At 38.7% G+C, this 24,968-nt stretch overlaps 1 protein-coding gene across 5 annotated transcripts in view; it reads left to right on the forward strand.

Moving 5' to 3' along the window:
- Nucleotides 1-24,968, forward strand: part of WDR7 (WD repeat domain 7) — a 409,927-nt gene that overhangs the window by 264,725 nt on the left and 120,234 nt on the right. For all 5 annotated transcript variants that reach the window (XM_006139909.3, XM_006139908.3, XM_027767915.1 and 2 more), the window contains one exon: nucleotides 17,285-17,471. In XM_006139909.3, coding sequence (XP_006139971.1) covers nucleotides 17,285-17,471 — 187 coding nt within the window. The remainder of the gene's footprint in view (nucleotides 1-17,284; nucleotides 17,472-24,968) is intronic.

Below are 24,968 nucleotides of genomic sequence, written 5' to 3' on the forward strand. Positions count from 1 at the left end.
TTGAAACTTTGGTAATCCCCCCTTATCTACAGGGGATTCATTTCTAGTCCCTCAATGGATGCATGAAACCATGGGCAGTACCAGACCCATCTATACTGTGCCTTTTCATCTGATACCAGAGACTGCTACTGTGTGATTGAAAGGCAGGTAGAAGACACAGTGTGAGTACTTTGGAGAGGAGAATGATTCTCATCCTTGGCAGAGTAGAGTGGATGGCTAAGATTTTATCATGCTACTCTGAACAGCAATTTAAAACATGAATTGTTGGGAACCAGCAGTTAGCATAATGGCTATGTCGCTGGACTCCCATGTAATTGACTGCAGTTCGCGTCCCAGACCCAGTGGCTTAAAACTCACGCTGGGAGTGTGTGTGTGCGTGCCCAAGATCCCGAGAGGAGAATGAAGGAGAAGGGATTGGGGCGTGACCATCCCCCCTGGGGGGTGATTTCTCGCTTTCTGTCTCTATGTCTCTCTATGTCTGTCTGGCGAGCGCACGCGCCCTATAGCGGACACCTCTCCAAAAAAAACAACTTATGAATTGTTTATTTCTGGAATTTCCCATTTAATATTTTCTAATGGCATTTGACTGTGGGTTACTGAAACTGCTGAAAGTAAAACCATAGAGAGAGACTATTGTAATTTATTCCACACAGGGATATATTCAGAATTAGGTGAAATACCACATGTAATTACCTAGTGTGGTACATGCCACCTACAAGGAGGTCGACAAATGTAATTCTTCTTTCTTTCTCTTCATTCATTCATTCATTTTACTATTCCTCCCACTTACTGTTTGGTAAAATGTGTTACAATATTTTTAAAGGATTCCAGTCCAAGAAGTTTTCCATTAAAAAAAAATATATATTGCTTTAAGACATGTGCACTCACTAGGGAAGGAAAGAGAAAGAGAGGAAAACAGAAAGTGTTCCACAGTGGAGAATGACCACATTGTGGTCCACTCTCCTCTTAGAATTTGGAGCACACAAGCACACACACCTGGTGTGTCTTCCAGGCTGCCAGGTTTGGGACTCAAACCATGTAGCCAGCTAGGTAGAATCCAGCTGCCTTAATCACCATACCACTGGCTGGCCCAAAGTTTTCCTTTTTCAAAGGAGTTCGTTTTTCAAGTCTGATGTACAAATAAGTATCTCTGATTAAAGAAACTAATTAAGGAACATTTTCTGTGTAATTATTGAGTCATTGGAAAAGTCCTGACACATTTTTCTGTTTTTCTATGACTTTTCCGATGACCCAATATTTATAGGGAGATGGGGAGAGAGTCTATCAAGCATGGTACTTAATATCTTATTTCATACACCTGTCAACTCAAGAAATAGGTTGTATCTCCACCTCATTTATTCTCATTAGATAGGAAAACTGATACCCAGGTCCTTAACCAAGATCAAACTGTTACCAAGTTACAGTTTAGAGATTATCGGTAGTATCCAGATCTGATTTCATTGCTCTTCACTACTATCCATAAACTTTTAGTCACTGGAGAGAAAAGGTTATCTTTTGCCCCCTAAAGGAAAGGGGCAGGGGCAAGATACAGAGTAGTGGAACATATCCGAATACTCTGTAGGACTTTCACTATGCTGCCCTCCGATTTTGATAGCCTTATCCTGCTGTTGTAAGACATAGTTGGTAATAGGTCACATATTCTTCAAGTATGTTGGGATAGAATACAAGGTTGATCCCTATTGTTCTATGGTTTACTGCCTAGAGTTGAAATTATTATATATATATTTTATATAAATATACTATACATGTTTTATATATATATATTATATATATATATATATGTACCAAATTAAATCCATACATTGATGTAAAATCTTCGACTATTTTGACAACCTTATTTATTTTTCCTTTTTGTTCCTAAACAATTTAGAAGCATTTGAATGCTTTATATGTTCCATATATAAAAAGTAAACACTACTATGAGGGGATTTCAAAATGTTGATGGAAAAATAGGATTAAAGTGCAAGTTTAATCTATGCATAGTTTTTTCATCATATGCTTTTTCCATGACATTTTTGAAGACCCTTACATATTATTTCAATGAGTAGCTGAAAAATATGTTTTTGTTAGTCTACAGTACTCCTTTGATCTTTTATAGAAAATGAAAACATAAATAGCATAATCATCGAAATTTGATTAAATAAAAGAAATAACTAATGGCAAGCCATACATGGTCCTTTTGCAAATTTAATGAAATGTAGGTATACTTGAAGGAAAAAAAAAAATTAAACCTTACACTAGCCAATAAGGGATGAGGCAGCTAATTACTTCCTGTCTCTTTCAAAATTACTCAGTGTGAAAAAAGATAGCACATATTGATTTACTGGAAAGTAGATGTCCCATTGTCTCCCTTTCTCTAGCATGCAAGCTCACACACACACACGCACACATACACACACTCACTCTCACAGGCTCACATTCATCCATAACACATATGTACATGGCAGTAATCATGGAGAATTGCATATCTAACCACTTCTTTCATCAAACTTATGTAATAAGTTAGGGTAGAATATCTTCTTATTTCATAAAAGGAGATGGCATACAATCCTTAAATGTCCAAATTATATGGCAGGGTAGTGTTACCTTGAATACATGACAATTTGTTGCTTACTCTTTTTTTTTAAAGAATTGCTTATTTATTTATTATTATTATTGTTAATATGATTTTTCACATGAGATTTGCCAGAGAAAGACAGAGAGAGAGGGAGAGTGAGAAAGCGAGCTGCCAGGTCCAGGACCCAAGCCATGGCCAGCCATGTGGGAATTCCAACACCTTAACCACCATGCCACCTGCTGGCCCTGTTGCTTACTTTTAAACTCAACAGAAAAATTAATTTCCAAAGGAAAAATAAGTATTTCCTGATAATGTAGTATCAATTCATGTATAATGCATATGTAATTAGTATGTTTGAAAGATAGGCACGTATGATATTAGAACCAATGTCAAAACTTAGCATGTGTCATAATTATTTTAAACATAAACCTGGGACCAGCAGTTAGCATAATGGCTATGTCGCTGGACTCCCATGTAGTCGACCGTGGTTCACGTCCCGGATCCAGTGGCTTAAAACTCACGCCAGGCGTGTGTGTGTGTGTGCCCAAGATCCCAAGAGGAGAATGGAGGAGAAGGGATTGCGGCGTGCCCATCCCCCCTGGGGGGTGATTTGTCGCTTTCTGTCTCTCTGTCTCTCTCTGTCTGGCGAGCGCACGCGCCCTATGACAAAAACCTTTCAAAATAAAAAAATAAATAAACATAAATCTGAAGATTATGTAAACTAAAATTCTTTTCTCCAGTATGATGTCTTGCTTTATTTTAGGAATGACCCTGATCTCGAGAGTGGGAATTTTATTTATATGATTTTTGTCCTGCTCTTTGTGACTTTTTCACTTGTGATTTTTCTACAAGCATCTGATTTTTTCTTGCCCCATCATAGACTTTGAAATGCTAGTTTTAATTTTCCTAAAGTCCAATCAGTAAAATTAGTAAGAGGTTCCAGAAGTAACTGTTTTCGTAGAGCAAGCTGCTTTGTGGGGTAGTCTCATGTAAAATACACATTTCAGAAGCATAGCAGTTTGTGTACACTTTTTTTATTTTCTTAAATGAATATGTTTTTACATAAGATTTTTAACTGTCTATGATTTTGGTTGCTTCTGTAGCTCAAGTAGTCAGGAATTCCTCATTAATATCTGTGCTTTATCTTGAAAGGATCAAAGCATCCATCTGTAGAAGAGAAAGTATTTTGTGACTGAAAGACCTTTCCCTTTGTCACATTTTGTGTTACTTAATATATTGCTATGTATCCTTTTGTTAAAAAATAGTGTGTAATTTAGAAATTATAATTTTAAAAATGCATATACCCGCAAATATCTCATTGGAAATATATTTATTTGCTCTCTGTTTGACATTAACATCTATTCCTGAAAGAGCCCCATTTTCAGGTTTTCATGGAGCTTTATTGATGTTTGTCTGCTAAACATACCAGCACTTCTTTGGTCCCAGAATTCTGAATGTGGACTGCACTGCTGCAGGAAGGTTGCTGTTTACTGGCGAGTTCCATTAGCATAGCCACCACTCCTGGGTTAGATAATGGACTCAAAGGTTAAGAGCAGAGGATCTCAACAGCTCCAATCAGCAGGGCTTTTCTAGGGCTAATTACCTCTTTACTGCGCTGACTCTAATGTGACATGTTTATTGCCTTAACTAACAACTCATTAGCTTAGTTGATGTTTTTGTCAATATTAATTCGTTCATTTAAGCCAAGTCAAAGCTTAAACAAAGATGTCCAGACTGAGAAACGGGCAGCAGAGTGACTTTTGTTTGCTCATCTTTTTTTCCCCTTACTCAACTTCAATGAAATAAATGTGTAGAAAGGAAACATTTAAAGTGTTTGTATCGAGAACAGTGGTATTTGTTCATTTACCAGTGTGTCAACGATCATGAACTTATTTCTCCTGTACTCACTCCAGTCTCCCTATCACAGCTTAGTATTTACTGTCTACTAAGGGCTTACTATTTCTGGTCTTTAGCTGTATATCTGTCTATAAGGGGTTAACACCCACTGGTTCCTTTTCTCAATTGAATACTTTACTGAGGTTATTAGAAAAGAGATCAAGTAATTTTTCATGATTTTAATCTCCACTAGACTATCTGTAAAATTACTTTGAGATTTATCTTGTAGTGATAGCTTACTTACTTAATTACGTTATGTGAATTATTTAAAAGCAGAGTCAATTATGAAGTTATAATGAAATATTTCATTTCTTTTCTTTTCTTTTTTTTTTTTTGGCCATGCTTTTGGTTAACATTAATGGTATTTCTTGGAGAAAGTCACTATTTTGGTTACATGTACTTTCAAGTCATAATTAAATTTTTAATGCTCTAGGGTAGTGCAAATAAATAAAGAACTGTGTATGAGCCTTTGACTGGGTTACTTTGGGAAAGGACATCAGCATCTTCAGAACACCCTAAATTCCATGTGGCAAATTTCCTCTATAGGATGACTGGAGAGGAACAGATGACCAAAAAGAGTTAGGATGCCTTCTCTTAGAAATCAGACGTGGGGAAGTTGTGTTGGTGGGTAGTTTCTTATCTGGAAAGGCCAGCGGCTGCTTCAAAAACAAAAGACTCACTCTGATGGGTTGGTTCCTGGAGGTGATCGGACCCAGAGAAGACTGATAGAAGTGACGTGTGTAGAACATAAAATGCCACTGATTTTCAGGGAGAAATACATGTCACATAAACCAGAGTGCCCAGATCTATTTTGTTTCATCATTCTCTACCTATAGAAGGTCCCACGAACACCAAAGTATGTTCAAGAAATCACTAGCACCCAAAATAAATAATCTGTATAATTATATACATTCTATATAAATACTCAAGACTATATTTACCTTTCTCGCTCTCTTAGCTACCATTCTTTGCTAAATCTGCTTCAGTGATGCTTTTATGTTGTTCGTCCTACTGAAACCCTCAATAAGGGCACTGATGACCTAATACATTGCCGAGTCCAGTAATCAAATGTCAGCCCTGTCTTAATCTCTTGGTAGCGTATGATCATTTCAACTACATTGAAACCTGAAACCTTCTTCTCCTGGTTTCTGTGGCATTTTTCTCTCCTGCTTTTTGCACACGTCACTGGCTACTTGTACACCACCTTTGAAAGGCCCTGCATGGGGCCAACCCTGTGGCCTAGTGGTTAAGCGAGCCAGATCCCACATGACTGACTATGGTTGGAATCTAGGCCTGGCAGCTTGAAAAGCATACCAGGTATGTGCATGTGTGTGCCCAGAATCCTGACAGAAAGAAGAAACAGAGGAGAAGGGATTGGAGTATAATTATACCCAATTGTGCAAGTCCTTTGTTCCTCTCTTTCTGTCTCTCTGTCTCTCTCACTTTTTTAAGTGCCCTCTGGCAATTAAAAAAAAATGTAAATAAAATAAAAGGCCCTGCATGATCTATCTCATAGCCACTTCTAGGACTTAACATTCTACCATTCCCTACCTTGTTCTCTCCTTTCAAGTCCCACTGGATGCTTTGCTGTCCCTTAGGTACACCAAGCAGGCTCCTGCTTTAGGGCCTTTCGTACTTCTCCTACAGACATCCTTTTGCCCTCTTTTGTTTCACTCAGGTTTCTGTTCAAATGTCGCTTTCCATATAGTCCTTCTCTCCCTATCGCTTTCTCGGCACCTACTTTGCTTTATTTTTCTTCATAGTGCTTAGTACTTTTAGGTTTACTTAATTTATTCATAACTGAGAACTTGCATATGAGAGAGAGAGGAAAAGAGTGAGAGAGAAGCTCCCTCAAATGGGTCCCATCATGCCAGGATCCCCTTCCCACAGTCCTCTAGCTCGTCAGGATCCTGGGCACATGCACACATGCCAGTGCGCTTTCAGGCCACTGCGGGTCTGAGCCTGAGGTCAGTCATATGGCTTCCAGTACTGCAGTTCAGTTTGCTACCAATTCCACCACCAAGCTGAGCCAAATTCTTCTTGCCTTATCTGTTTGTTCATTTGTTGCTTATTCTCCACTTAGAATAAGGACAACCCAAAAAAGCACTGACTTGTCTGACCTTTGCTTAAAACTGTGCCTGGTGCATAGCAGGCCCTCGGTAAGAACTGAATGATTCAAAGGGTCATTCAGCTCATCGCTGCCAGAGCTAGAACTTAAACCTTGGTGTTCTCTTGTCTAGCTTCCCTCTTGTTCCTTCCCCTTTGGTCAAGCCATTTAACAATCCTCTTCTCCCTTTTGAGAAGAGGATATAAATGCATTTGGACTAGTCGATTAAAAATTCAGTAGATTAATGGATTTCTAAATACTTCTTTTGTCTCATAAATATCTACTTCTGTATTTTTACTTCTTTATTGCTGACCCACAGACTGTCAATCAGCACTTTTTATCTTTCCCAAGCAGAAAAAGGCTGTATGTATTAAGTAATACCCTTTGTTTGTTATAGGAAGCTAAGATACCTCCTATTTTAGTCTGCTGTTTAAAATGCATTATACCAAAAGCAAAATGAGATTAAATTTTACTGTATGATACAACTTAATTTGAAGTTCAATAGAACAGAAAAAAAATGTACTAGAATCGAGGAGAATTTGGGCGTTTTACTCTTCTGATTATAAGACAGGAAACAGCTAATTACATTGAATTAGGACTGTTTTGATCAAACTGATTTTAAATTAATGAGTTTTGAAATATATTTGTTAAATTAATTTCCTGATTTAACAAGGTTATGCTTTTTATTAAAAGAAATGATTTATTTTTTAGGCAGTACAAATGTAAAAAGTTTAAAAGCAGTTTTAATAACTGCACGAATACAAAGCATCTAGTTATAAAAATGTTTCTTAATTATTCCATATCCATGAATAATGCATTCCACATTAGAATTATTTTAATCAAATCAAGTACCTGTGTAAAGCAGAGGAATAGAGTTCTTGATGGCAGTCTGCCATCCTTGTTCTTTGATGGACATTAGCAAGTGGGAAAAGGCTTCATTCACTTGGTTACACTCTGAAATAAGTGGCCAATCATTATTAATTCATTTTGCACTCATTGTAATGGCATAAATCATCATAAATTCATTTGGTTTAAAGTGCATAGAATATGTTCTCCCACAGGAATTTCCTTGTAATTGAGCTATTAATTAAAGTATTTTTTAAATATGACCTTTTTTCCCTTCTCTACTATTCAGAGCCAGGAAAGGGTAGTGGCAGTTTCTTCATTCATATTTTCCTGTAAGTTTAAGGAATGAGCTTGTCTTGCCTAGGCTGATTGAGCTAGGAGTGACCAAAGTCCATGAAAATGGCTGTATCCATTTTCTACCAGTATAGTGGTAATCGTCATGAATGACCTCTCAGGGCTATATTTAAAAAATTCTCTGAAGAATACTATATTGTGTAATCATTTCAGTAAGAAAATTTTATTTCCCCTTGATAAGTATGGTTTCTACTCTGGTGTCTGTTTTAATTTCTAGCATAATATATTATTTCCCCTTGATAAGTATGGTTTCTACTCTAGTGTCTATTTTAATTTCTAGAAATATTTATATATTTTAGAGATTTTTGCTATACAGCATGTGCGTTTGCCAGAGAGAGAGAGAGAGAGAGACAGAAAGTGAGAAATCACCCCCCAGGGGAGAGGGTCAGACCACAATCTCATCTCCTCTATTCTCCTCTTGGGATCTTGGGCACGCATGCACATGCACCCAGCATGAGTTTTAAGTTGCCAGGTCCAAGACTCGAACCGTGGTCAACTACATAGGAGTCCAGCAACATAACCATTACGCCATCTGCTAGTCCCTAATTTCTAATTCTTAAAACACCTCCCTTTAGCTGCTGATTTTCATCCACCTTGGTTGCAGTAAAATCCTCTAGCTGGAACATACTCCATAATCAAAGGCCTCTTCCTCTTCTCGTGTACAGTCATTCCATGTTTCCCTCCTTGACCCCTTCAGTCACCCAGTTCATGTCACCTTAGTCTGTCGGAGTACACTGATTGCTACAGGGCTTGTGACAGTTAGTTCTAGAAAATGTGTGTAGGAGAACCACTGGATTCCTATGGGGTTTTCAGACTTTCAGGGAACTATGAGAGGGAAAACTTAGGTAAGAAAAAAAAAAAAAGGAAATAGAAATTACAAATGGTGGAGTGGCCTCAGACCTTAGTGGTTAAGGGGGTCATATCCCACAGAGTGGAGTTCAAATCCCAGCACTCATGGCTTGAGAGACATGCCAGGCATGTGTGTGTGTGCATGCCCAAGATCTCAACAGGATGGAGAAATGGAGGAGAAATTCCAGTGTGACCATGAGGGCAGGGTACTATCTCCCTCCCTCTCTCTCTGATAAGTGCACACACCCTCAGGCAATTAAAAAATATATAAATGGAACGCTAGAATAAACGTCCCAGAATTTTTTTTTTACAACAATCCTTTTTAAATAATCCTTTCTTGTGTAATACTGTTTTGCAAAGTAGAAACTAGGTAAAGAGATACATAATTCATGTTTACATCTTAGTAGGATCTGTGCTATAAGAATCAAGATATGAGGTAATTCTGATGTTCTATTAGTAAATAGTTAACTGACAGTGAACTCTGCTTGTGTGTGTATGCTTGTGTGTGCTCGTATTTTAAGTGACTAAAAGATGAAGTCCTGTTTTATGTGAGTAAAATGTTCATGTTCTGTGTCTGTCGTTGTGTGTCTGACATGTTATGGAAAACAACACCTCAGGTTTGGTTCCTACCTTTGCCCTAGAAATGTGAGAGTGGGGGTAAAAGTGGAATAGCACTGCAAAAGCATTCATTGTCAAACAAATGATGCTGAACGATAGGTGATCCTTCAGGAAGTATGTTACGTAGTTATTTGTACTTAGAGTGTTTTCACGTAATAGGTGTTCCATAAAGGTAGGGTACGTTAAGACACTGAGTCTGTGCCTTAAGATAAGGATAAATAAGTGCTCCAGAAAGCAAACACGGGTACACATGCGTGCATGTATGTTAATATTTTAAGGGGGGCTAGACCAGACAGATACTGCAAACATTTTGAACATTGGCATTTTTTATTGGTCAGATAAATATTGGAAAATACGTATCTTGCCAAAGCAACAAGTTCGCCAGAATATGACTGTCAGCTTTTTAATCACAGCTTACACAGTCTCTGTATTGTTATCTTTGTCCCAATCTTTTTCTCATTTTTAGCATTTTGCTGTTACAGCAAAGTGTAAATATTTTCTTGTAGCTTTGTTCCTTTATAGCACTTTTAAAAACATTAAAGTTCAGACCCTTTAATTTTTTTTTTCTTTTAAAAGATGAAAAGTTTGAGATAAAATGACACTAAAATATGAGCTCTTGTTATTGCTCTTGACTGCGTGACAACAGAATTAGTTTCTCAACAGCCAGAGGGTGGAAGTTAATTGTGATTTATCCAGTGCTGGATTTTCTGCTTTTTTAAGGGTTTTGTTTTGATTTGTTTTCCTATGTTTGGAGCCTGTCTTCATTTTGGTAGGAGTTCATTTGTACGTCTGGCTACAGGTACAAGTTGGTGAGGTCCTAGATGTAGATTCTCACTAGAAAGCAGCTACAGGATCCAGACTGCTCACCTATAGTGTAGGTGAGAAAGACCTGTAACTTGATAACTTACCCTTGAATATGGTCTCAGATTGACTTGAATAGTGCCGAATTCCACCCTGTAACAAATGGAGGTGGGGGCCTGTTGGCTTCCTCAGTGAAGAGCCCTTAGCCAGTAATAAGATTTAATAGTTGTGATACTTAGAGTCAAAGGAGGCACTCTTTTAGTTCCCCAGGACTGCACATGGTGATGGTTTCCAACCTTTTAGAGCCTGCGGACCAGTAAAATTTCCAGAAAATCAAAGGTTATTTAGCAATGTTTCCATTTTTTTTTCATTTTGCTTAATTCATACATTAGAAACTACCACTCTTTACACATAAAGGAAATTTACTCACCAAAATGTAGTAAGGGGACCAGCAGTTGGCGTAATAGTTATGTCACTGGACTCCCTTGTAGTCGACCTCAACTCAAGTCCCAGACCCGGCGGCTTAAACTCAAGCCAAGCGCATGTGCGTGCATGCCCAAGATCCCAAGAGGAGAATGAAGAGGCGTTGGCGCCTGCCCCCCCCCCCCCCCGGGGGGGGGCTGATTTCTCACTTTCTGTCTCTCTGTCTTTCTGGTGAGCGTACGCATCCTATAGCAAAAAAAAAAAAAAAAATAGTAGGAAGACCATAACCTCAGAAAAAACAGTTCTTTCGACTCTTTTGTTTGGTTGGTTATTAATTAATTTATTTTATACATGTGAGAAAAAGAGACATGACCCTTGACTGAGTCTCACCACTGGCTACCCACTCTACCCAACCATGCAGTCAGCCAGGATCACTGGTGCTTCTCCTGGGTGAGCCATGTATGTTCATGTCGACCCAGGACCTGAACCCTGAGCTTCTGCTACTGCTCCAATATTTCACAGAGGCACCCACCATTTGTGCCACCATGGCTGGGCCAGAATAAGCTTCCCTTTAAGTTGAATAAATTTTGCTTTATGAAAAAGACTTACTGTTAATTTAGTGCTGGTATTCCCAATTCGCTATAAAATCTTGAAAACTTTGTCAGGGGCCAGCATAGGTTTATAGCAGACTCTTGGAAATTTCTGATCTGTGCATGACATTGCTGACTTGTGGGTACCATCAAAGAAACAATTAAATATTAAGTACTTACTGAATGTAAATCACTGCAGACTTATGTCAAAAATAAAAGTAGTTTTTAAAAATTTCACATGGTTTTGTAAACTTAGCAGGTGTGAAAAAGGCAGTAAATAAATAAATAAAATTAGCTTTACATAATAGAATAAATGCCAAAATATAATAAGGGAGGATTTCAAAAAGTCCATGAAAAATGTATGTTATGAAAAAGCTAAGCCTGAACTTTGAGATGTTTTTGCAGCGAAATACATTTGTACTAACTGGTTATAACGTGCCTGAATAGTATCTATTAATAGGTGGAAGCACTAAGAAGGATAAGATGTCAGTTTAAAAAGAGCCCCTATCAGACTAGCATGAATTTTTCTGAAATTGAAGCAAGGGAAACATCAAGTGATGTTTATGGTGAAGCTTGGGTTGAAGAAAGATGACATCATTGTTGCTTCAGGAAACGTTTATTGGGATGGATGCCCCCGGAGAAATGAGCAGTTTACAAATGGATAAGTCCTTTGAAGAAAGAACAAGATGATGTTGAAGATGATGCCTACAGCAGTATACCTTCACATCAATTTGTAAAGAAAAGGTCATCTCCTTTTGTCCTAATTGAAGAGGACTGTTGACAAATAACAAAAACAGTAGTCAACATCAACACCATAGGATCTCAGTTGGCTCAGCGTACACAATGCCGACGGAAAAAGTAAAGTTGAACAAACTTCCTGCTTGATGGGTACCAAAGTTGTTGTGCCCAGATTAGCTATAAACATGAGCAGACCTTTCAGTGGAAATTTTAAATAAGTGGAGTCATCCTCAAGCATTTCTTTGAAGAATTATAATGGAAGGTGACATATGGCTTTACCATATGTTTCAGGACAACACAAAGTAATAGCTACCAAGAGGTGGAAATGGCCAGTCAGAACAAAAGTGGACTCGTCAAGGACAAAAGTTGTTTGGAATGCTCAAGGCATTTTGACTTTCTAGGGAGCAAAAAAATGATCACATCTCCTTATTATGAGAGTGTTTTGAGGAAATTAGCTGAAACTTTTATAGAAAAAACTTTTAAGTTGAATAAATTTTGCTTTATGAAAAAGACTTACTATTAATTTAGTGCTGATATTCCCAATTCACTATAAAAATCTTGAAAACTTTGTCAGAGACCAGCACAAGAAAAATACTCCTGCTCATACTTCTCATCAAAAAAGCCATATTTGCAAAAGTTTTGTTGAACAGTCATTAGACATCTACCCTACAGTCTTGACTGACTCCTGACTTTTGTTTCTTAATCTTCAAAGGTTTTTAAAGAGTAAAATAGGCTATATTGACATGGTTAAACTACCAAGACCCTTACCAAGAATCAGTCTTGCAAGTGTTTGCTAGTGGAACTCAAGCAGGAGTGTGGAGGCCCTTTCTTTTTTTTTTTTTGGAGAGGTTTTTGCTATAGGGTGCATGTGTTCGCCAGAAAGACAGAGAGGGACAAAGAGACAGAAGGCGAGAAATCACCCCCCAGGGGGGATGGCCACACCACAATCCCTTCTCCTCCATTCTCCTCTCGGGATCTTGGGCACACATGCACACATGCCCAGCGTGAGTTTAAGCCACCAGGTCCAGGACTTGAACTGCAGTCGATTACATGGGAGTCCAGTGACATAGCCATTATGCCAACTGTTGATCCCATGTGAAGACCCTTTCAAGCCAATAAAGCTTAACACTACTCATTCTTTAGGTTTAACATAATGATCGCCTTCTTCTGGAAGCCTTCTTGTACCCCAAGAGGGGATTAAGTCTTCTGTTAAGTTCTAAATTGATAACGTGTATTTATAAATATTATAACACTATTTCTAACATGTTCAAATAATTGTTAGCTTAGCTCATCTGTCTCCTGAGTTAGAATGAATTTCCTTACGGGAAGGAACTGAGTCTTTTATTCTCTTGTTTCTCTAGCACTTAGGATAGTACAGAAATAATAAATAGTTATTACATGAATTTTTGGATGGATTCTGGAAACCTCGAGTGAATGTCAGGCCAACAAGTTGAACTTACCAATATAGTAGCCATAGACTTATTCTACAGTGCGATCAGTCGTGATGGTTGATTGTAGCATCATTCTTCACCCTGCTTGCTCTGCAAGCTACTAAGCAATAGCGGTCCATTTACATAAAATAAGTACACATATATTTTATACAAAATTAAATTATTCTATCTTACACAGATTAAAATATTCAACTTTTATTGGGTAAGGCTTAACTGAAAAAATTCTTTCTAATTTCTCTTACATACATGTTTTGTGTGAAATAAATTGTCAGAGAAAGATGTGGAATTTAAACACTTGTATATCTTTATAATACCAAAATAGCTCATTGAAAACAAAATCATCCTTCTAGTAGATTTAACATTCGTGTGTGAACTAGGCCATTTTCTCTCTTCTCCTTTTGAGGTCGTACATATAGCTTGCCAGAGCTGTACAAACTGCCTTGCCAGAGCTCTAAGGAGCTTTGCTTTATGTTACCTGGAATTTGATATGATTTGAACTAAAGAAAGAGGGGTGCCATAGCGGAATTTCACTAGTGAGATCATTGAGGGAAATTGGAAATGATTTTGGAAAAGGGTGGTGATGCTCTGGGGAGCCTGCATTTCCCGCTGAGCTGCACCTCCCTGTGGGGCATGGATCTCACTTGGCAGCCCCAAATCAGGTACCTGGTGTGCTCTAGCAGAGCCAGCCATCTTCTGGAGAACCATTATAAAATTTCCCTTTCCTAGAATCTCATTGAAAAGCAAATGATCACATCTCCTATGTTGTCCTTCCCACTTTCTCAGAAGCATGATGGGATAATATCAAGAAGTCAACCATGTAGTGTTTGTTTTTGTTTTCAGGAAACAAATAAACAAACAAACAAAAACCCTCAATGGTGAGGAAGTTGTGTCTAGACTTCCTATCACAGAGACCCTTAGAAACCAGCAAGTCCTTTGTATTGCCAGCACATTCCTACATGGAATGAGTGCAGAAATGGCAGATTGCAGTTAAGGAAAATGATGATTGAAATGCTATAAAGCCTTGTACTTCGGGAACTTTTCCTTTGCAATATTACTCACCAAAGGTACACCTCCAGGGATCCTTATTGCTTAGATTGGAAGCCATTGCTGCTGGTGTTCCAGGATGTCTGCAGAGAACAACAGTTGGAGTTTCTCTGCAGTCCTTACAACTTCCTGGAAGTAAAAAATAAACAGGAAAGTGATTAATTTCTTGACATTTTGAAATATTCTGACAGAATGGAGCAGAGAGTTATACTGGAAGTGGATAAGCAATAAAGGCAGATCCATTTTCCATATTGGGCCCGTAATGTTCGGTAGTATAAAAGATGCAAAGTTATAAGAAACACAGTTCCTACCTTCAAAGAGTTGATAAACTTTCTGAAAAAAAAAAAGGAAAAATGCACAGAAATGGTCATATTTTAAAATATTCTGTGATAAAGGACACATAAGTACTAGCAGAAAATAGGATATGATAGGGTCACTATTTTCTTTAAGGATTTACTATTTGTTTATTTTCTCTCTCTCTCTCTCTCTCTCTCTCTCTCTCTCTTTTTCTTTTTGGATCCAAAAGCAAAACACAGATCTTTACATATTACATATTACACAGTTAAAGATGAGAATAAAATTTATAAATATACAATGACATATGAGTTTGGTGTGTTTTCTCAGGAAGGCTTTATATATATCATTTAAACTTGCTGCAGGAGTTGTTAATCCAAAGCCCAAGGCCTCCTTGAAATTTTTATGTAGAATTTGGTGGAGTTGTATATCTGGGCATAGGACCAATATCTTACAACAGATTTTTTTATTTTTTAAAAATTTCTCAGAGGGCATGTGAGGTCTCCAGAGAGAGAAGAGTGTTGGGGTGGGGAATGAGAAAGCACCACATCCCTCCCACCTCTAGTAGGGAATGGTCACTCCACAATCCCTTTTCTTCCATTTCTTTTTTGGAGCACACATGTATCTGTGCCTAGTGTGTTTTTTCAAGCCACTGGATCCAGGAAATTGTGCAGTGGGTCATGTGGGATCTGGCTACTTAACTGCCGCCCCACCAGCTGGTCCTGTACAACAGATTCTTAAAGGGCTAAGGAGAAGATCCAAGCCACTAATTTAGAGAATGCATTCACATATTCTTACCTTGGTTTTACAATACCCTTTACTTCACTTCCATTTTTACCCATTTTATATAACGAGTGATTGTAACATAAACCTGATTAAATGCATTTATTTGCTAAATATGTTAAAGTCGACATGCTCTCTTCTTAATTTGGAAAACAGACAAGTTCAACATGTCATTCATGCTGAGCCCCACCTGCCATTATTGAGTATTCCTGGTGCTGGGTACTTGGCAGTACTTTTTGTAGCATAAATCCATTTAGCACTCAGATTCTTCATGAGATGTCTCTCATGAGATGACAGCTTTATTGTCACCATTTTACAGACAAGGAAACTGGGGCTCATTGAGTTCCTTCCTAAGTCCTCAATAACTTATGAATCTAGTTAATTTCCTGTCTTCCATCTAAGGCCTGTGCTTGCCTTCATCAGTATACCGAACTGTTCCATGATTTATGAACTGTTTTGTCTCTTCCCCTTCTGAAAACAAAAAACTTCCTCTGAATTCCAATTTGCTTTACATAATCCCTGCTATTTTTCTTTGTAAATGTCAAAATGGCATTTTTTTTTAATTACCAGAAGGTTCATGTACTCACCAGAGAGAGAAAGAGATAGCATCCTCCCCTCAGTGGATGTGGTTGCGTTGCAGTCCTGTTTCCTTTTTTCCTCCTATCAGGATTTGGGGTATGCATGTACCTGTACCTGGTGTGTTTTTCAAGCCAACCAGGGCTAGGATTCAAACTGTGCTCATTCATGAGGGATCCATCTCTCAGTGCACAGCACTTAACCACTACACTATGGGGCTGGCCTACAAAATGCCTTTTGATGTTAATGGGATATATATATATATACACACATGTGTATATATATATGTATATACACACACACACACACACATATATATATATATATACACGTATATATATTTTTGTTTGTTTGTTTTAAACTTGCCAGTGAATATAGGCACTTACTGGAAAGAGACAGAAAGAAAGAGGGTGGGAAAGTGAGAAAGCATCCACCATGGGGATGTCACACCCTAATCCCTATTTCTCTATTTCTTCCTTTTGTTTGGGATTTTGGACACACAGGCACACATGTGTGGCATGTTTTCCAAGCCACTGGGTCCAAGACTCAAACCATGCAGTCAGCCATGCAGGCTCCAGCACCTTAACCTCACCACCACCAGCTAGCCCAGGAAAATGGGCTTCTGGGCCTTAGTAGCCATTAGGTTTAAATATACAAATGGTCAGCATCATTTTCAATATAAAGGAATACATGCAAATTAAAATGGGGATCTTTTCATTAGATTTAGAAGTAATAGTGCACTTTTTTTTTTTACTTTGCTTAACAAAGTTGAATAATTTTTTTTTTACTTTGCTTAACAAAGTCGTATGAAGAACTAACCACATATTAACATTATTGTACTGTGTCTGTACATATATGAGAACATGGAGGAACATAGATTCTTAGTGAGGATACTATCTAGCTTTTCCAACCCTTCTCCCAACATGGCCTATGATGAGAGATATTGCTGATAGGAACTATCAGTGAACTGTGTTAGATGCAAAAGAAAGGAAGAAGAAATACCATATTGCATTGTTTGTAACTATATTCATTTAGCAAACCCCAAGTAGGGACAATCATTGTTTGGAATTTAGAATCACTGATATGCTTTGAAATTGTATATACTTTTTAATATATAAATATTACCTAATTTCAAAACTTTAGAATATGACTTAAGATATTTTAGTTTAAGTTTCCCCTTCAAATTATATGACTAAACAAACTATGAAATTGAGATCTTGTATATGTGCAAAACCTTTTTCAATTAATAAAAAGTCCAAAGCAGTTTATATTTTGAAGTATGTTTCAATGAAAACAAAATCACCTCACTACTCTGCGTTTTATTTTGTGATTTTAGGTAAGGCGCTGACATTTCTTCTGCTACAGCCGCCGAGCCCCAAACTTCCTCCACACAGCACTATCCGAAGAACAGCCATCGATCTGATTGGACGAGGTTTCACAGTTTGGGAGCCTTACATGGATGTGTCTGCCGTCCTGATGGGGCTTCTCGAACTTTGTGCCGATGCCGAGAAACAGCTTGCCAAGTACGTGCTCAATTCTAGTTTATTTAATTTATTCTTGTTTGGTTCATGTTCTTGGGCTTATTTTTTTGTTTTTGGTGGAGGCCATCAATTGCCCATTATAAATTATGTGTGTTTAATAGACAAAACATAAACAAACATCTCAACATATAAAATTTTTGAGATGGACAATAAAAGAAAAGCATATTTTCATAATTTTATCACAGTGGAGATTTAGCACAGAGCAAATGAATATTCTGTAGCATAATTTTCAAATTATATTTATTGTATCTTGAGATACTGCAGGCAGATAGCATAAACATGGTGTTTAAGCTGTATAACTACTCCTCTGCACTCATGTTTTTAAGCCAGCTTTTTCAAGGTTTCATTTGCACATGGTGTAAGGCCAGCTCGAAAAGGTTGCAGTGACCCAGGAAAGCAGTAATAAGAAATTAATGGAAGAAATACAGGAGCTGAGAGAGTTGCTAAAATGGAACAAGTGGGAAACACATGATACTGACTTACTGGGAGTGGTGGAGGTGGGTATGCTGGTTTAGAAGTTAGTGTGGTTTTGAGAACTCAGCTTTCTGATGCTGGAAGAATTCTTTTTTCTTTTTTTGGTGCGTAATACACATATGAAATTTGCCATCGTAACCATCTTGATGTACAATTCAGTGCCACTGTGAATGTTCAGAATGTTGTACAGTCATTACCACTATCTTGCTCCTGGTAGTGGTCACCTCAAGGGATAGGCCCATACCTCTGAAGCAGTTCCTCCCCATTCCCCCTGTCACCAGCCCTAGCAACCACTAATCCTTCTGTCTCTATTCTGGACATTTCATGTAAGTGGAGTCATACAGTCTGGATTTTTGTGGTGGGCTTCTTTTACTAGCATGGTGTTCATGATTTTCATTTATATTGTAGCATGTATCAATGCTTGTTCCTTTTTACCGGTGAATAACATTCCTTCTCTGGTTATACCACATATTGCTTGTCTGTTTATTAGTTGATGGACATATGGGTTGTTTCCACCTTTTAGTTATCATGAGTAGAGCTGCTATGAACATTCTTGTATACGTGTTTGTGCACCTGTGTTTGTCTCTTTGAGTAGACAACTAAGAGTAGAGTTACCAGGTTATGTGGTAATTCATGTTTAACTCGTTGAGGAACCACTAAGCTGCTTTCCACAGTGGCTGCACCATTTTACATTCACACCAGCAATGTACAGACTTCTGTGTGCTCCGTATCTTCACCAACACTTGTTCTTTTTAGTTTGTTGTTGTTTGCTTTTTAGTGTAGTCATTCTGATGAGTGTGAAATGGTAGAAATTCTTTTTTAAAAAACAAATTATTTTATTTAACTTTATTTATTTATTTATTTTAATTTGACCAGAAAGGCACAGAGTAAGAAAGACAGGGAAAATAAGAAAGCAAGTTGCCAGGTTCAGGACTTGAACCACAGTTGGCCAAGTGGGAGTCCAGCGCCTTTAACCACCATGCCACCTGCTGGTCTCGGTAGCAATTCTTAAACTACATCTTTGATTTTCTCTTGGGTGGCATTTTTTTTTTGGTCATTATTAACCTTTTTTAAAATTCCACTTCTTGGGAACCAGCAGTTAGCGTAATGGCTATGTTGCTGGACTCCCACGTAGTTGACCGCGGTTCGCGTCCCGGACCCGGTGGCTTAAAACTCACGCCGGGCGCGTGTGCATGCGTGCCCAAGATCCCGAGAGGAGAATGGAGGAGTAGGGATTGCGGCGTGACCATCCCCCATGGGGGGTGATTTCTCGCTTTCTGTCTCTATGTCTCTCTCTGTCTGTCTGGCGAGTGCACGTGCCCTATAGTGAAAACCTCTCAAAAAAAAAAAAATTCCACTTCTTTGCCCTTTTGTTCATGGTGACCTTATCCATATCCTCCAGTTTCCTTAGGTTCTGGCGCATTCTGTCTAGTCTGCTTACAGCTCTCTTCTCAGAAAGCGGAGACCAGAGAAACAGCTGAAGGCTCAGATAGAATGCTGTGGCTGGTCTACAGATCAGGCATTCTAACCCAAAGTCCATTTCCTACATTAGCTGGTAGGAAAAGAGTGTCGATTTGGAACCCAGGCAACTGCCATCCCCCATTACTTCCTGTCATACCACCCTGCTTCCTGAGCTTCACTTGAGTCTCTTACCTGTCTGCAGTTCAACAATTTACTTCACCTCTGTACAGTAAATTACAGGTTGGGGCTAAGTAAAGTTCTCGTCTCATAAGGTTAATGCTAAATGAGTTTGTATTTGCAAAGTGCTTAGAAGAGTACTTAGCACATACTGAGAGATCAAGTGAAGGTTTTGTGTATGGGGGCAGTGAGGGTGGTGATGCCCTTGTTACGGTCCTAGTGTTTAACACATCAAAAGAGCTGTCCCTTTCTCAAATGATCAGTTTGCTATAGTGGTAGCCAGGAGTGTTTCTGGATATAGGTGGCTTGAAGGTTCTCCACGGACTTTAAGATTAGGAGGGAATGCAAGGCCCCAAGTTGTGCCGATAGCGTGAGGCAGCTGCCGTGGTGCCAAGTCTGAGCATGGACGCTGCAGCTTTTGCCCTCCCCTTGGCTGCAGCTACCTTGGGCCCCCTCCAGGTATCAGCTCTGCTAGCTTCTGTTACCACAGCTTTCCTGCTTATCTGGAGAAGCCTTTAGCATTTTTGATTGTCCAGATTTTTGCTTGTAACTTAATTTTACATTTACCTAATTTTGTAACTCATTTTCACATCTGCTCTATTTTATTGACATGCACTCTTTTGCTGCCAGAGTTTTATTTTAGGTTTAGTAGTTAGTACTTTGTTTTAGAATAAATGTACATTCAGCCTATATCAGCATACATACACAGATGCACTCATGTTTTATCTCTATGTATGTCCACAGACACAAATGCTATAGTTTCCAGCAGGTCATTTAAATCTTGCTACTCCATCCTTTTCTGTCTTTAAGATTGGTATGACTTTCCACACACAACTCTGAATAAATGAACGTATCAGCATGTAGCCGTGAGGAGTCCAGTGTAATTTTCATCATGATAAATTGCATAATAAGCAAGAAAATGTTTGCTTATTAATCTGTAACAAGATTTAGATTGAGAATGGCCTGTTACGTCCATGACATACGTGGCTCAGGCTGCAGAGGACTGCGGTGGGGAGAAGCGAGCAGCGATGTGTGCAGGGGGTTAAGTGTGCATCCCACCCTCACGGTGCCCTGCCTGGCTGCCCCTTTTTGTGTCTGATTTACTGTGTACACAATAGCCACGTTCAGCGGCCTTGCTTCTGTCTGTGGTGTTAAACTTGCTTTATGAAGTGGCTTTTATGTCAAGCTTGTGCTTTTTAAAATTTCAGTTCACGTTTATTGAGAAAGAAAAAAAATAACTGTGGTGTTTCCTTCTTTGTTCCCATTCTTGTGAGTTTATGAAGGCAGGCCTTCTGGGCAGGGGCAGCTAGCTCAGGCCTGCTCTGTGTTCTGGAAACGTGTATCACGGTAGAGCTCCTACCTGTTCCCTCCATGTCATGACAGGCCCTGCCGGTGCTGACCCCTGAGTCTCCTAAAAAACTGTGAATGCCTCAAGATTCATATATCAGTAAGAATTGACTATACCTTTATTTAGAAAAGTGACATGTAGTGTTATATTTTTGAAGTAAAATTATCACCATTTTTGATTTCTAATGTTTTAGATAATCTTCCAAATTTTAAACTATTTTTTAAAATTAAGCAAACACTGAGGGATGGACCATGGCACAGCAGTAAAACATGACACACTTTGGGGCTGACCCACATGGGAAGGTCCTCAGCTTGTATTCAGAGACCTCCCTGAGCATATCAGCCACATGTATGCCCGTGGTCCAGGGCTGGCTGAAGCTGGGAGTGGATCCCAGCATCATTACCTGTTGGAAGTACTGTCTTCCCAGCTTCTCTCAGTCTCTGTCTCCCTTGCTCATGGAATAAATAAATAAATACACTTAATTTTTTTTAATTAAGCAAGCATTTATTGAGTAACTAATATGTAAAAGAGACAATGTTATGTATTCTATAGGTAGGAAGTTGAGCCAAACAAAGGTCCTTTCTGTAAGACTCATAGATGTACAGGAAAGATAAGACAATCATGATACAAAGCAAGGAGACTGAAAGGTACGGACATTCAGGGCGTGGAGAGATGAGTCAGAGCTGGGTAACGAGATGATATGCAAGGAAGCATTTCATTTGAATGTGTAATTTGCATGATTATGAGGGGAGTAGGGGATATACCAAAGAACATATGTAGGAAAGCACAGGCATACCCAAAAGATGGTGAATAATACTTTACAATATATGGTGAATGTGGACCAGCAGGTGGCGTGGTTAAGGTTGCTGGATCCCTCGTGGCCAACTGCACAGTTTGAGTCCTGGACCTGGCAACTTGGAAAACACATGGGGTGCAAGTGTGTGCGTGCCCAAAATCCCAAGAAAAGAATGGAGAAGAGATTGTGGTGTGATGTCTCTCTTGGGAGTGATTCCTTATTTACTTTCTTGCTTTCTCTCTGTGTCTCTCTCTCTCTCTCTCTGTCTCTCTCTCTCTCTCTGTCTCTGACAAGCACATGAACCCTGTAACAAATATATATATATGTATGTGTGTGAGTGTATGTGTGTGTGTGTGTGTGTATGTATGTGTGTGTATACATATATATGTTGGCAACATGCAAAAGAACACATACACACACACACGTATATAGTGAATGTGGACCAGCAGGTGGTGTAGTTAAGGTTGCTGGATCCCTCGTGGCCAACTGCACAGTTTGAGTCCTGGACCTGGCAACTTGGAAAACACACGAGGTGCAAGTGTGTGCGTGCCCAAAATCCCAAGAGAAGAATGGAGAAGAGATTGTGGTGTGATATCTCCCCTGGGAATAATTCCTTGCTTTCTTGCTTTCTCTCTCTGTCTCTCTCTCTCTGTCTCTGACAAGCACATGAACCCTATAACAAATATGTGTGTATGTGTGTGTGTGTGTGTATGTGTGTGTATATATATATATAGGCAGCATGCAAAAGAACACACACACACACATACACACATATATATATGAGTGAAAGTAAATACTATTTTTAAGTATTTTATTTATTAATTCCTGGTATAACTTAAAGTGGGATGTTCTTACCTAAAACGCTAATATAATTTCCTTCCCCATTACCTCCAGGGAATAAAATTAGCATCAGGAAATGTTTGCTTTCACCTGTTACTATGTGAAAAGATTGCAACAATGAGTTTTTTCTTTACTTTCGCTCCCATCCCGTACCTAGCAGTGTGCAGGGATGGAGTCTGGGCTGCAGTCCTCTTACTGAATGATTGCTATCTATGAGTGTCTGTGCCATCTATGTCACCAATATTCTCATCTAGTTATAGAAAAGCTCAAGAAATAGGCATTAACATCCCCATTTTGCAGATGAGAAAAATGAATGTAAGAGAGAGGTGCCGTCTCTTTTCCATGCTGTTGCTTGTCTATAGTAACACTGTGGTCTGTGAAAGGAATAGAATTCAAACCCAGCTAACTCTAAAAGCCAAAGCTCCTAACAGTATGCTATTTTGCATTCAAAATTTTAGCATTAACAGAACTAAAACAGCCTATTAAAAGGATGAAAAAGTGATTGGGTCAGTCAGTGGCTGGTTCCCACATGGCTGACCGAGCAGTTCAAGTCTCAGACCCAGCAGCTTAGGAAACACTCTGGGCACATGTGTGCGTTCCCACAATCCCAAGTAGAGCATGAAGGAAAGAGAATTGTGGTGTGGTTATCCCCCCTTTCCCGGGAGTGGGGCGGGACTTTGTCACTTTCCCTTTTCCTTTCTCTCTCTCTCTTTCTCTGTCTCTCTCTGGTGAACGCATGGGTCCTAAAACAAATTTTTAAAAATTTTTATTCTGAGGAAACCATGTAAGTAAATCCTGCTACCATAGCTTTTATTCATCATATATATATATATATATATATATACAGCATATAAGAAATAGGTCTAAAAGATATCCAGTTCTATAGAGAAGGAATTGCTGTCTTTGAGCTTAGGAAATTAATGCCTCCTGTGAGTTAGGAAATTAAGATCCAATCTAACAGAGGATTTGAAGGTTTCTTACTGAATTGAGGGCAGTTATTAACATACCTGTTTGACCAGGAAGAGATAAGATGGAAATTCCAGATGTTCTATAACTAAGTATGCTGGTTTTTTTTTATTTTAAATTTTTTTCCCAGAAGTTACCCTACAGAAGGCACATGTGCTTTCCAGAGAGAAATAGAGAAAGACAGTGGGAAAGTGAGAAAGCATCCCCATGGGGGATAGTCACACCATAATCCCTTCTCCTCCATTTCTCTCACCCCTTGGGATTCTGGGCATATACACAGACCCAGCATGATTTCCCAGCCGCTGGGTCTGAGACTCAAACTTAACAGTCATGCTTATGGGATCCCAGTGTCTCAACCACCCACCGCCACCACTGGTCCATTTAAATATACAATTTTGATGTAATTTTAGTCTTTGTTTTTGTCTCTTTTTTTTAACTTTTTTTTTTTTTTGGATAGGTTTTTCTATAGAGAATGTACTCACACCAGAAAGACAGAGAGAGACAGAGAAACGGAAAGTGAGAAATCACCCCCCAGAGGGGATGGCCATGCCGCAATCCCTTCTCCTCCATTCTCCTCTCTGGATCTTGGGCATGTGCACACATGCACCCGGCGTGGATTTAAGTCACTGAGTCCTGGACTCGAACTACATGGGAGTCCAGCAAGATAGCCATTATGCCAACTGCTGGTCCCTTAGTCTTTGTTTTTGATGGACACTCTTTTTACTGTCCTGATACCGCTGACAACGATTTGCAGGTTATTTGATGAAAGTGTTATTCTCTTATGGTGTTTCTTAATTTGACAGATAATGAAGTCTGACGGTTTTAGATGTGAGATTTAACAAAAGTGTTCTTACACGTAACTTTTAAACTGCTTACACCATGATGGACTTAGCTTTAGAACAGGATAAATGGGTAGTCATGTAAGGAGTGAACTCAGCTTGAGTGGACTACTTTTCTATTCATATATTTTATTTGTAATATCCATCATCTCTGGTATTTCTTATTGGGTGTGTATTCAGAAATGCTGAGTAAAATAGAGTCTGTCATGTCCTATTTTTTTTTAGAATAAAGACTGAAACTACAGACCCATCCTATAAGCCTGTATTACAAATGATCTGCATAACAGCCAGCTAAGCAGGATCAGATGAAAAGAATGAGTTCTGTGTTTACCTACAGGTTCCAGAATAAGGCAGACACCCTTTTAATTTCAAACCTCTGATAGTATGATCCTTCTTCATTCAGAGAGAATCCCACATTAAAATATATCACACACTCAATGCACTTTTGACTTTAAAGATAACTACATGTAGAATTAGACTTCGTCTATTGGGACTACCAGATCAATTACTTTGACTTCATTGCCTGGTCAATGCAGTCCAATAACTTGCTTGAGCGATTTTTTTTTTCCTGCTGGATT

Source organism: Tupaia chinensis, unplaced genomic scaffold (assembly GCF_000334495.1).
Source record: "Tupaia chinensis unplaced genomic scaffold, TupChi_1.0 Scaffold000012_1, whole genome shotgun sequence".
Taxonomy (NCBI): domain Eukaryota; kingdom Metazoa; phylum Chordata; class Mammalia; order Scandentia; family Tupaiidae; genus Tupaia; species Tupaia belangeri.